Source organism: Suillus plorans (assembly GCF_016647745.1).
Source record: "Suillus plorans strain S12 chromosome Unknown HD556scaffold_97, whole genome shotgun sequence".
Lineage (NCBI taxonomy): Eukaryota > Fungi > Basidiomycota > Agaricomycetes > Boletales > Suillaceae > Suillus > Suillus plorans.
In genome coordinates, this window is record NW_024537481.1 from 153,104 (window position 1) to 164,511 (window position 11,408).

Here is an 11,408-nt window from a genome sequence, read left to right on the forward strand (position 1 = left end):
TGTATCTTACATCTCCCCACACACGCGAAGTTTAGCAAGATATTTATGACTTCAGACATCCACAATATGATGACCTTGGAGCTGCGTCCACCCGCGTGTGTCTCGCGTGGTTCTTGTGTGCCAGTATAACATAGCCACATCGACATCGGACCGTATATACCATACGGTGCTAAATATGCTATTTTTACCAATAAAAACACCACACTATACATACGCACTGCACTAAGTATCGCACCAATTCCATAGAATCTCACGCCCCTTTCTTTCCTCTTACTATTATCTAATCCCTACTGGAGATATGGCAGACACAAAGGTTTGGTTTAGTGGGTGAAAGCGAGTTCATTGGACCTGCCAAGAATACTGAATCCTGATATCTCACATCTAGTTACTGGCGCATCGTCGGGGTTCGGGAGATCAATGACTGAGCTATTGCTCAACAAGGGCGACAAAGTCATAGCGACACTTCGCAATCCTGATGCTTTATCAGATTTATCAGCACAATTCTCATCGTCCCAGCTCTTAGTCATTCAGCTTGACGTGACGAACAGCGCGGGAGTATCAGCTGCATTTGCAAAAGCAAAAGAAGCTTTTGGAAGGATCGATGTTGTGTTTAATAATGCAGGTCAAAGTGTAATGGGAGAGCTTGAGTCCGCGAGCGAGGAAGAGGCACGTGCGATGTTCGAAGTGAATTTCTGGGGTGCTATGCATGTGAGCAAGGAAGCGGTGAAGTTCTTCCGAGAAATGAACAAGCCAATTGGTGGGAGACTGCTACAAGTCTCGTCAAGGTTGGGATTGGTAGGCGGCGCTGCGGCTGCCTTCTACAGTGCATCGTGAGTATTCTGTATAATGCGATATACTGTATTCAAGTCATAGCATTGCGACAGAAAATTTGGCAGGTGTAATCACTTTTTGACAGTGGAGATGCTTACCGCATTATCTAGCGCTGGAAGGCCTGAGCGAGTCTTTGGCAAAAGAACTTGATCCCGCATGGAATATAAAGGTAACTTTAGAATGCTTGATGTCTAAGGACTTATCAACTTTCTGTTTCCCCAAGGTCACAATAATCGAGCCAGGTCCATTCCGTACCAAGATATTCAAGGATAACCTACGCCTAGCTCCCCAGCACCCTGCGTACGACAATCCTAGCTTGCCCGGTTCCCAGTATCGACAATTCGTCGCGTTGGGCAATATCGATGGAGATGCAGACAAGGCAGTGGTAGCCATTGAGAAGTTGACCCACCTCGATGATGTTCCTATGCGCCTGCCACTGCACAGAAGGGTCGTTGTTGGAGCAAGGGAAAAAATCAAGAGCCTGACTGAGGAAGTGGATAAGTTTGAAAGTTGGTCTGAAGATCTTTACCATTAAAATGCATGCATTGTAGTAAGTAGTTTTGCTACTTTTTCGAATGTGATCCGTACGCATTTATGCAACAATTTTCCTCTATGCAGAGACTGCAACCAGGCCTCTTCCTAGTATGAGTATAAGCACTTTTAGTAAGTCATCAGCCTTCCAAACCAGACGTTCAAGGGCCTTAGGGTTCTGAAGCAGATAAAACACCAGTCACGGTCGGTGCGTCCGCGTGCAGACCGGATGTGGACAAAGTCTCGGAAAGTGCCGGGAAGTCTGTCAAATCATTTCCCACCACTATCAACGTTTCCGCCTGCTAAGTGCTTGCAGGCTCAGCTGCCACATCAGGATTTTTACCTCCACATCTCCAGATCCCTACTAGTCTCCCATATCTACACACAAATACCATCATGATGTTATTCAACGTCTCCTCCCAATCCACAGCTGCCGCGTCCTTCAGGTGACTAGAACCGCGACGACAAGCTGACAAGGATGATGGAATCACAGGATTGGCGTGACGGTGCTTGACATATATGACTGGATGCGTGATGGTGGCTCGTCGCGATGATGTAAGACAACAAACAGATCTTTGACCGCCTGGACATTTCCGACCAAGCATCCCGATTCCCCACGTATTCGCCAGACTTTCGCGTGGGGTCTCTGTAGACTTCATTACAGACCGGGAACTTCCTACATGTCCTCCGGTTGTCCGGATGCTTCGCTTTTTTTGAACGTATGGTGTCGAGACCATGTTTAGCACGGTCAGACCTTTGATGGGATCAAAATTCAATTCTTGTTTTCATTTCAGGCGGAGTCGTTAATATGAAGGAATTCCTTCGATATGTCTGACCAGCGGATACTACGCGAAGTCTGGAATTCTACCCCGAAGCGAGGTACGAGCGTAAGGTTAGAATAATGACTTCGTGGAGCGGCTGTGCAGCATGTGGTTTCTCTTCTCCGCCTACCACAAAGCGCCCAAGGCCCAGGTTACATTCCAGTCAGTTCCGGCGCCTGTCTGCAGCCTGCCACCTTTCAGCCCACCCACCGCTCCTTTTCCTTCCCAGCCTACATTACAGTTTTCTACAAGATTCATATTCAAGTTCCTTGGTCACATAGTCACATTCCTACTACTGGGCCCCGGTGGTTGGTACCCGAACCTGCTAGGTCTGAGGCTACGAGGCTGTCCACCCGCCCTCACACAGATCGGAGTCACTATCGAGGCTTCCACCCCCCTAAAAAACTATCTGCTTACAACCAAGCAGACGTTCTCACTACTTACACAACTGCACAAGAGCGCCCACAAAGTCTGGATTTTGTACAGCTGGGACGTCGGAGTATGTTTTGGTCACTTTGCAACATCGTTTTCGACTTACTTTTTTCAGGGGGAGATGAAAATGGCTCCAGGAGCTACAGTCTTCCCTAGCTAGCTCTGCACCCTCATCTTTGAATAATGCTGTCTGACTCTGCGTCGGGCGTCACAAGCATGGAGTTCATCGTTCTATACTGAAGTCCCTGTGCAATATACAATAACACTGAGGGGCCTGTCAGTGGACACCACCGCATGCACACTCACTGAGTGGCTGTCGAACAACAATAGTATCTGCCCAATTTTAATCCCAAGCTGGCATCGGGTGCTATTTTACGTCCAACACATCATGCTGTATTACTTCTTATTTATTGTTATTTTCTCTATAGCTACAAAACTACAAGGTATCAAAAAATGTGCGATAGTCGCGATTTGGGGAGGTTGTTAGAAGTGGCAAACTTCTAATAGTCGCCCTGGAAGTATTCCGCCCTTGTTCCGCTCCAACAGTATCGTAAAACGGTGGGACCCTGTAGTTTGTCAAGCTCCACGAATAAATAGAAATGGCCAAGAAAGAAATCTGATCCACCAATATGAAAGTAGCTGCAAAGACGGAAAGGCAGTAATGTTATCTACAGAGTGACATTCACTCCCATCGCAATGGCTTGACCTAAAGTCTCATTCACATGCTGAAAGAGCTGGCACTGCTTGGTGCGAATAGCCACGTCGCTGGCCTGACCAAGATGCCAGATGACATTGGAGATCAAGTTGTTTTGATCACGTTCAGATAGACCATTCCACTGTCATGGTTCAATCAGCGATTCAAAGGCAAATTGCGAATAGTGCTATTTGCTACGTACGAAGATCCTTGGTTGATCGAAATCTATCTCGCTGGGTGTGCTAAGGTACTTGACAGCGCCGCCAGTCCAAATGGTGTGGTTGTCGTCATTATACGGCCGAGGAGCAAGCCCAAGAAGATCTTGCTGCGACCAAAAGTTCGGGCGATCTCCCTGGTTGTTGAAGTTCATGGCACCATCACGTAAGAAATTCGCTGGATAAACTCGATTTAGCATCACGCAGAACGATGGAGAACAGTTACGAACCGACAGGATTGAGAGGGCAGTTGATCTGTCATTCACAGCTTTAGGTACGACCAGACTGAGTCACACGATGCTACTTACTGGGAGTTGTCTGCCGTTAACTCCAGTGCGGTATCGCTGGGCATCTGGGTGGAGGAAGTTGAGTAGAAGATGTCAGAAAGTAAGAACTATAGTACCAGAGTAAGCGAACAATCGTGCTTGCAGTATGGGATCCGCGGAAGGTTCGAGACCATAAGGCTAGATGAAATCAGCCTTGTTAGTTCGCGGATCTTTAGAAAAACAAACCATGTTGGCAACGTCAAAACCAATTTGTTCAACCTCTGCGAAATAATTAGTCCTGAGGGAAGAAGTTAGTTGTGGCGCATAAACATTGAAAACCACAAATCCGTACGGGTTCTGAACAAGGGTGATTCGACCAATTTCCTGGTAAGGTACATCTTCTACGAGCCATTCTAGAAATAGAAATGTGAGTGTCAAGAATATAATTTGAGGACAGTAAAACGTGCCTTTGGTCAGGTCTAGGATGTTGTCTGAGAGAAAATGTTAGCATCGTCCAAAAGAGACTAGATAAGACCAGGCATCAGACATTTATAATTCTCGGCTTGTTGAGGCGTCATGGTTTGCCAGTAAATTGTCCAGCTGGGGTAATTTCCAGCTGCAATGGAGTCATAAAGATCTTGGACGCCAAAGTCGGGGCTCACGCCAGCTTGCACGATGGCCTCGTCATTAGTGTTGTTCTTGGTGCCTTGATCCGACACTGCGATGGTTCTGGACCGTGTCAACGATGAAGACACCAAAGCACATCATCAGAGACCACCTACTTGATGTAAACCCACGAGCCATCTGCCTTCACAGCGCGGAATGTATTGCCACTCCAGCCACTCATATACCTAGGGATTTGTGAGTAAAGAAGAAAGCACGCATACTTCATGAGATGCATACCTGAACCCGTAAGGAGTCCCGAGGTCAGACATGGTACGCATGACCTATTACAGGTTGATGTCAGCAAAGATGATCACTTGACTGGTGGCGGAAGGTACCTGGTAGATTGATTCATTATTCGCGGAAAGGTAATCTAAAAAAATGTAAAGCCTGCACATCGAAGTGGCTGATTTGTCGCTCACCCCAGAAATTCTGATGGGGTGTACAATGAGTGAACTGCCAATGATATTATGAGGGAGGGAAATGTACATTGTAATCCACAGTGTTTGTCTGAGGGTTGCGTTTCTGAGAACGGCTGAGGTCTGTATGCATATTCAATATGACAAGCCATGGAGGGATTCGTTATACTAACGAGGGAATTTTGCTGGATCACGAATCCAGAAAACAGGGTGGTTTAAGAAGGGCTTTGTGGTATATTAGCTTCAGGAGGCACCCTTACACGATAAACGCTTACCCAGTCCAAGATTCCGTCTTCTGTGCGCAACCTAAGTTTAGAAACAACAACACGTTGAGCACGTGGCGGCAATACCAAAATAGCTCATGTACTTAAAGGCGAGCCCTCGCAGATCCCGAACAGTATCCGCATTGCCCAGATTACCGGCAATTGTAGAAAACCGGGCAGTGACTGGGGTACGCTTGCCGACCTCCGAAAAGACACTCGCCATCGAATAGTTCGCACCCACAGGTGTGGTCACTTCAAACCAACCATGAGCACCTCCGCCTTTTGCGTGGATAGTGCGCTCAGGCTTTGCAAAGAGCTCATTAGCAGTGGCATTGCGGAGAATCCTGCGTGTCTTACCACTCTCTCACGGACAAAGTGAGCCAGTGATTCGATCTGAGATGTATATTAGGAAAGATCGACGCTATCCCAAGGAAATTCCTTGCCAGGTTAGTGGACGAAATCAGAAGAGGGCCAGTCGTTCCTAGTCTGTCTGCCATGTACGGGTTGGGATATCTGCATACAACATACTTGTTATTTGTGAAGTACGGTTGAGGAGTAGCTAACTCGCGCCTCTCCCCCAGACAGGGTGTAATCCAGTTGAGTAGAAGGATCATTGATAATCGAATCTTGCTCATTTGGACCTTGATATATGTTGAAGTAGGGCTGACTTGCGTCACGCTTGGCTTCTTCAGCGTGCGCAACAGCGATCGCAGCTCCTGAGAATAGAAGCGAAGCAAAGAAGTACATTCTGTCAATGAAAGGAAGCTGGGTTAAGAGAATCGTAGCTCTCCACATTATATATATGCAAAACTCTCGACCTGTAGGCTCAGCATGTCATGTTACGCGACAAGAAAAGCTGTATGTCTGAGCAACAGCCCTGATGCGGTGAGAAACTGTTCTTGACATGAGTTGAAAAAACAGGGCCGCCTGAGCAATCAATGAATGATCTTGTCTTCTCCCCACCGCTGTGATGAAGACACATGATGATGTGTTTGAATCCGTGGTGACTATTCATGATGCCGAGGGCTTTTGGCAGTGAGAGTTTTACTTTGGGGAAAGTCATGGTGCCGTTCACCCAAAGCGCTGTCACTAGAGGCCGCGCCCTTGGGAATGAAGATTATAATACTGCGATGCATCAGTGAATTGATGAACATATTGAAATTATACCATACAAGCGATGACCTTCGGTCGTTGTGATCCATATTATATTTGCCGTATCTATCTCTGTCCTCATTCACTCCTGAACATAAGCACACGTATTCTGACGGTTTTTGACGCGAGATAGTGCAGTATATAATTGACCACGCGCAAAAGGATCTGTTCTGAGATCAAGAACAGTGCGAGAGAGCGTGAGTCCTTGGCATCCGTTGAAAGTCGTCGCATAAGCTTTTTGAAGGGAACTGCTTGCGATTCACTATCCAGTTAGACCGATAGGGATGGAAGGAATGTGATACGTGGAATACAGTGGTTCTCGAGGTTGTGGAGCAGTTGGACTTCGACGAATCGACGATGTAGGGCAGTTATTCGTACACATACATTCCTCACCAATCCTTTTTTCCACTGAGAGGTTGTGTTGTATGGCGCATACACAGTTTATTTTGCGATCTAGTCGATGGGAAGGCATTCCAGGCGCAGTAAGCATGGCTAAGGAGTTACCGAAGTGAATACAAGGACTGACAATTGTGGCTGTGCGTACCACGAAAAAATACCTGGGAATAAACAACCATTTATGTGATCATGATCATAAGCATCGTCCTTTGTTCCCTATATATTGTTGTGTCAACTTCTTCTTCGATCTCTCGGTCTTCCATCCGCAGATCACGCAAGCCGCATGCGAATCAGTTCCAAGCAACGTTGATGCGCACTGAGCGGATCATCCGGCCGCTCTGCAAAATATATATAAGATGCAAGTGTGTGATAAGTCCTTTTCTTACTCTGCGACCCCTCCCTAGCTTCTCAGGCCTGAAAAGGCGCGCTGACCGTGCGCGGTTTGCTTTCTATAGACCTGACCGTGGTCTTGCAAGCCCCGTAGTCGCTATAGAGGGATCACTTGGAGTCGCAGACTGGCACTTTCTGGCGCCGCTACGATTGACCGGTCCGAAAATGTTTCTGTCCGTCTTGGCGATGTTTAATATACTAGTATTCGAGCCATTTGCTTTATCCTTCGGTGTCTGACTCTTCTCAGTTTTCTGATCTCTTTATTTCTGTGTACAGTGCGCATGCCCGGTATGGGTTCACGACCAATAACATTCAAAATATTCCGACATGCGAGTCCTACTAGTGGTTAATTGGCTGGCACAGTAGACAGCCGCACATTGCCTGTGAGCAAAGTCACAAGCGCCTGAAACACGGTTTTCATATTTTACATATTTCAAACAGTTTGTGTTTGCGCCATTCTAACATCAGTGAATTCATGAGTCCTTGATTTTGTAGCCGTGGGAAGTATAAGATGATATCATTATGCTACGGCTGAATATACCTATGTATACAGCAATAAATATTAGTTATCGGTACATAGCCATGAATCTCTGAAAATTCATTTTACCATGAGGAGTTTGCGACAAGATTACAACATTGCGCCGTTGCAGCAATCAATATGCAATAGCATAGTTAAGTTATATTTGTTGACTCATACCATATCCCTTCATTTATGTTTTAAACTACCAAGTGATATAAGACTTTATCGTGGAAAGAACTGTTGGCACTTGTAACCTAATTTATATTCTTATGAGAGTTTCAACCAGCGAGGTATGATAGTGTAATTAGGTACCGTTTGTTGAGCAACATCATATTACCTCATTTATGTTTGACTTACAAAACTATATAGATTGGTTCAAATATTGCGTGAATTACAATGTCTGTCAGAAATTTCCTATTCGGGTTTCATGGCCTTGCAACACGTTGCAATGATCCAATGACAAGCCCAGGTTCCAACACGTTACAATAAAAGAGTTTTACGTTACAATTATGTTACAATTCGGTTAGAATTGTGCCTTTCAACCAAAATTTCGACCAAGTTGGCAATATCAGCAGTCACTTCCAACCGGCTACTCAATTTTGTCTCAATGATGTTGGAATGAACACATTTAGGTTTCAAGTCAATTCAGACCATCCTTGAGACTGACCAAATCTGATTATAACAAGTGCAACCATCGACAATGCATATCTGAATCTATCTACATATAGTACTCCGCCACTGTACTATTACTACTTTTTGCGACTCCTTGTTGGCCGGCCATGTCGCTGCCCTTCTGTCAATGCATCTGGATCCCCTGATGATGATATAGGTGCGAGTACCCCAGCCTTCTTTCCTCGGCCTCGTCGACCAGAGGATGATTGAGAAGCTACAGCTTGTGGCAGAACCTCCCCGGTGGGGATGGCAACAGCAGCAGGCACAATGGATGGGAATTTGGTGGCTGTGGTGACAGTGACTGCAGGCGTGACAGCAGGTAGTCCGAGTGTTGTAGATTCAGAAGTCACAGCGGGAACTGGTGTGATGATGGTTTCAGCTGGTGCTGCGGGAAGGGGCACTGGTGCAGCAGGAAGGGGTGCTGGTGCAACGGGAAGGGGTGCTCGTACAGTGGGAGGGGCAGCTGGTGCGGCCTGAAACATTGTTGAACTGTGGGTTATGGGAGGTGTGAAATCTACATTGGTAGTCGGAACATCTGAATCTGTGCGGCCTGCATTGGCGAGAGCCAGGCACATTAAATCAGGTGTGAGATCGTTGCCTTCGGCATCTGAAGTTGTGACATTGGCGGTTGATGACGATTGCCAGACGTGGCTATTGATTTTTTGCCAGATTGAGATAATACGAGGTTCCTCCCAAAGTGTTACCCACAGTTGTTTGTAGGCCGTGAACATGGCTGTGTATGGTAGTCGAGATTTTGTGCCAACTCTGTCTTTAGTAAATGAGGGATCTGTGGACAGAATGAAGATCAACTTAACAATGGTTAGACACTGAGAATTGATCATAATAAAAGAGGGACAACTTACGGCGACCCAGCCCCAGGCAAGAAGACCGGGAGTACACGATGTCATGCCCCATTTTCGAGTGTTACACTTGGCGCGTGGCCACCCAATGATGTCCAGTGAATTTTTTCCGAACATCACAATTCTAATCGCCTATATGAAACATAGCTTAAGCACAGATTCTTCAGACAGCTGTAACAAGAATAAATACCTTTGCGAGCGGTTCCCAGTTACCAAAAACTGTGGACATTGTGGGGTCCATTTCTTGTCTCGTAAAAAGGACAGGCGGGAACTTTGATGATGGAGAGCGACCAAGCATCTTCTGTATTTCTGGGATTGTGTCCCGTTTCACAAAACTGGTATCGAAATAGGATGGATCGAGGCCAAAGATGTGCCCTGCCATCACTCACAGCTTGCCAATCTCACTGGAGCGACCCCCTTGAAGATGGTGTTCCAGCTGTGGTATTATATATCAATAATCAATTTGCTAGATCACAACAACATAAGACGACATACCAAAGATTGGAAATGAGTAGTTGGTACAAAGCGATGGAGATGACCTGGGAGAAGCGAGTATAGTTCAGTTACAAGACAAACTTCTTCTGCACTCTTGCTCGCATAGCGACTCCCAGATAGGATGGTGGGTGGAGGATTTGGCACAGGTAATTTGAGAATGTGGTGCACAGGTGGAAACATCTCCGCAACAATGCCATACTTGCGGGAAAAAGTCCCAAGCTCAACATCAAAAGCCTTTAGCTCGTCCGGAACATTGGTTTTTGAACGTCGATGTTGATTGGACGATAATGTCTTGTTCTTCTCGCCCAAAGTACGATTGTTATTCTTGAGCATTTGGTTTTCGAGTTGCAAGCGCCGAATGATCTTGAATACAATTAGTAGAGTAGATAGTTGCAGGCATGAATCATACCTCCATATCCCCATCCTGTTGTGGCCTTTGTCGCGTGTTGGAGACCGATGGCTGAGTCAACGAGCTCCCTGAACCTCCTGCTGCAGACCCAGAGTCCGATTCATCAAAATAATCCAATGAGTCTGATTCGCTGTCAGATGTGTGATGGGGAGCCTGCTGGGGCATAATAAGAAATATGCGTGCAGTAGATTGAGACGGTGAAGCACAATGGGAGAGGGAGAGAACTTATAGTCAAAATCCATTGCGCATTGACAACCGAGCAGCGTGGGCACAAAGGGAAACCTGTGCAACAGATTACATGCACGGACTTGGCATGTACATCAGAATGTATCAGGTAAAAGGTAGTACATGAGGCAACTTACCTGTGTGGCGCCAAATCCAGCATTGCAAAAGCTCTAGATCACGAAAGTTTAGTAAAATGCAGCAAGACGCCAAAGGTAAAAGAGCTTGCCAAAAACAAGCGATGACGTGTTATCAATTTGAATGTGATGGACAGCACAATGGATCTGAATCTGACTTGTCTGAATCAACCTCGTGGCATGAGAGGCAGAGAAAACGGTGCAACTTATTACCTGTATCCATGAGGCAGCAATGCTTCAGCATGAGTCATTTGTCTGTGCAGCAGGGTAAGGGTCGAAATGTGGTTGAATCTTCAACTCAATTAACTTGCAAGAGTGTTGATAGAACCAATGGACTTGGCAAAAATCCTTCAATTTGCTTACATAATCATAATCGTCTGCTAATACACTTGGCCGCCGTCGTAAATATCTATCGTACATGTGTAGGTCAAGAGATCATGGATCATTCTGCGAGCTTGAGAAAATGAAAAGAAATGTACTGCTATCATATGAAATGCATCTTCTTCGCCAAGTTCCATCATGATGCCAGTCCTTAAAGTTCTTTCTCCAGCATTTGAGGTTGAAAGTCCTCATTAGGAATTGTGGCAACGTTGTTGCAACTCATTGGCATAGTGTGATTGAAAAAGTGTGAAGGTGAGGTCAGTAATAGGCTAGAACAAAGTGAGGGGGGATGGGGGAGGGGGAGGGAAGGGGTGAGGGTAGTCAGACGAACCTTAAAAAAAGGGCTTGGCGAACAAGGGCACATATATGTGAGGAGCACGAGTGACCTATGGTGAAACTGACCCGTTGCTTGAGATGTTGGCGGTGTCAAAACCCAGGTGGGATTGAAGTGGAATGCGCCAACACACACAATCGAATGGTAGCAGCGTCAAAACCCATGGCGGGATTGAAGTGGAACATGCCACGCGCACAATCAAATGGTAGCAGCGTCGAAACCCATGGCAGGATTGAAGTGGAATGCGCCACGCGCACAATCAAATGGTGGCAGCGTCGAAACCCATGGCGGGATTGAAGTGGAAC

At 46.3% G+C, this 11,408-nt stretch overlaps 3 protein-coding genes across 3 annotated transcripts; 1 reads left to right on the forward strand and 2 right to left on the reverse strand.

Moving 5' to 3' along the window:
• Positions 1-298: 298 nt before the first annotated feature.
• On the forward strand, positions 299-1,618 carry HD556DRAFT_1507986 (uncharacterized protein; the record flags this gene model as incomplete). The annotated part of the gene is made up of 4 exons (XM_041309065.1): positions 299-323; positions 386-823; positions 942-1,000; positions 1,055-1,618. The coding sequence occupies 4 exons, from the start codon at positions 299-301 to the stop codon at positions 1,364-1,366; spliced, it is 834 nt and encodes a 277-aa protein (XP_041153638.1). The 3' UTR covers positions 1,367-1,618.
• Positions 1,619-3,029: 1,411 nt separating this feature from the next.
• Positions 3,030-6,036, reverse strand: HD556DRAFT_1066707 (catalase-like domain-containing protein). Its single transcript, XM_041296053.1, has 20 exons — positions 5,704-6,036; positions 5,579-5,648; positions 5,493-5,528; positions 5,240-5,439; positions 5,148-5,178; positions 5,046-5,097; positions 4,943-4,995; positions 4,876-4,885; positions 4,792-4,826; positions 4,694-4,737; positions 4,573-4,641; positions 4,338-4,519; positions 4,258-4,281; positions 4,143-4,203; positions 4,037-4,088; positions 3,928-3,988; positions 3,833-3,876; positions 3,755-3,779; positions 3,512-3,702; positions 3,030-3,451 (listed from the first exon to the last, which is right to left on the reverse strand). Exons 1-20 carry the CDS (start codon positions 5,928-5,930, stop codon positions 3,284-3,286), a joined length of 1,635 nt encoding a protein of 544 aa, XP_041153639.1. The 5' UTR covers positions 5,931-6,036; the 3' UTR covers positions 3,030-3,283.
• Positions 6,037-8,342: 2,306 nt separating this feature from the next.
• On the reverse strand, positions 8,343-10,194 carry HD556DRAFT_1450025 (uncharacterized protein; the record flags this gene model as incomplete). Its single annotated transcript, XM_041307703.1, has 6 exons — positions 8,343-9,074; positions 9,129-9,257; positions 9,316-9,460; positions 9,515-9,561; positions 9,621-9,983; positions 10,030-10,194. 6 exons carry the CDS (start codon positions 10,192-10,194, stop codon positions 8,343-8,345), a joined length of 1,581 nt encoding a protein of 526 aa, XP_041153640.1.
• Positions 10,195-11,408: the final 1,214 nt, after the last annotated feature.

Coding starts and splice junctions, on each gene's coding strand:
- HD556DRAFT_1066707 (XM_041296053.1), bottom strand. CDS start 5,930: ATGTGGAGAGCTACGATTCTCTTAACCCAGCTTCCTTTCATTGACAGA. Junction 5,649..5,703: donor ACCCTGTCTGGGGGAGAGGC/GCGAGTTAGCTA, acceptor TGTTGTATGCAG/ATATCCCAACCCGTACATGG. Junction 3,877..3,927: donor ACGATTGTTCGCTTACTCTG/GTACTATAGTTC, acceptor TCCTCCACCCAG/ATGCCCAGCGATACCGCACT.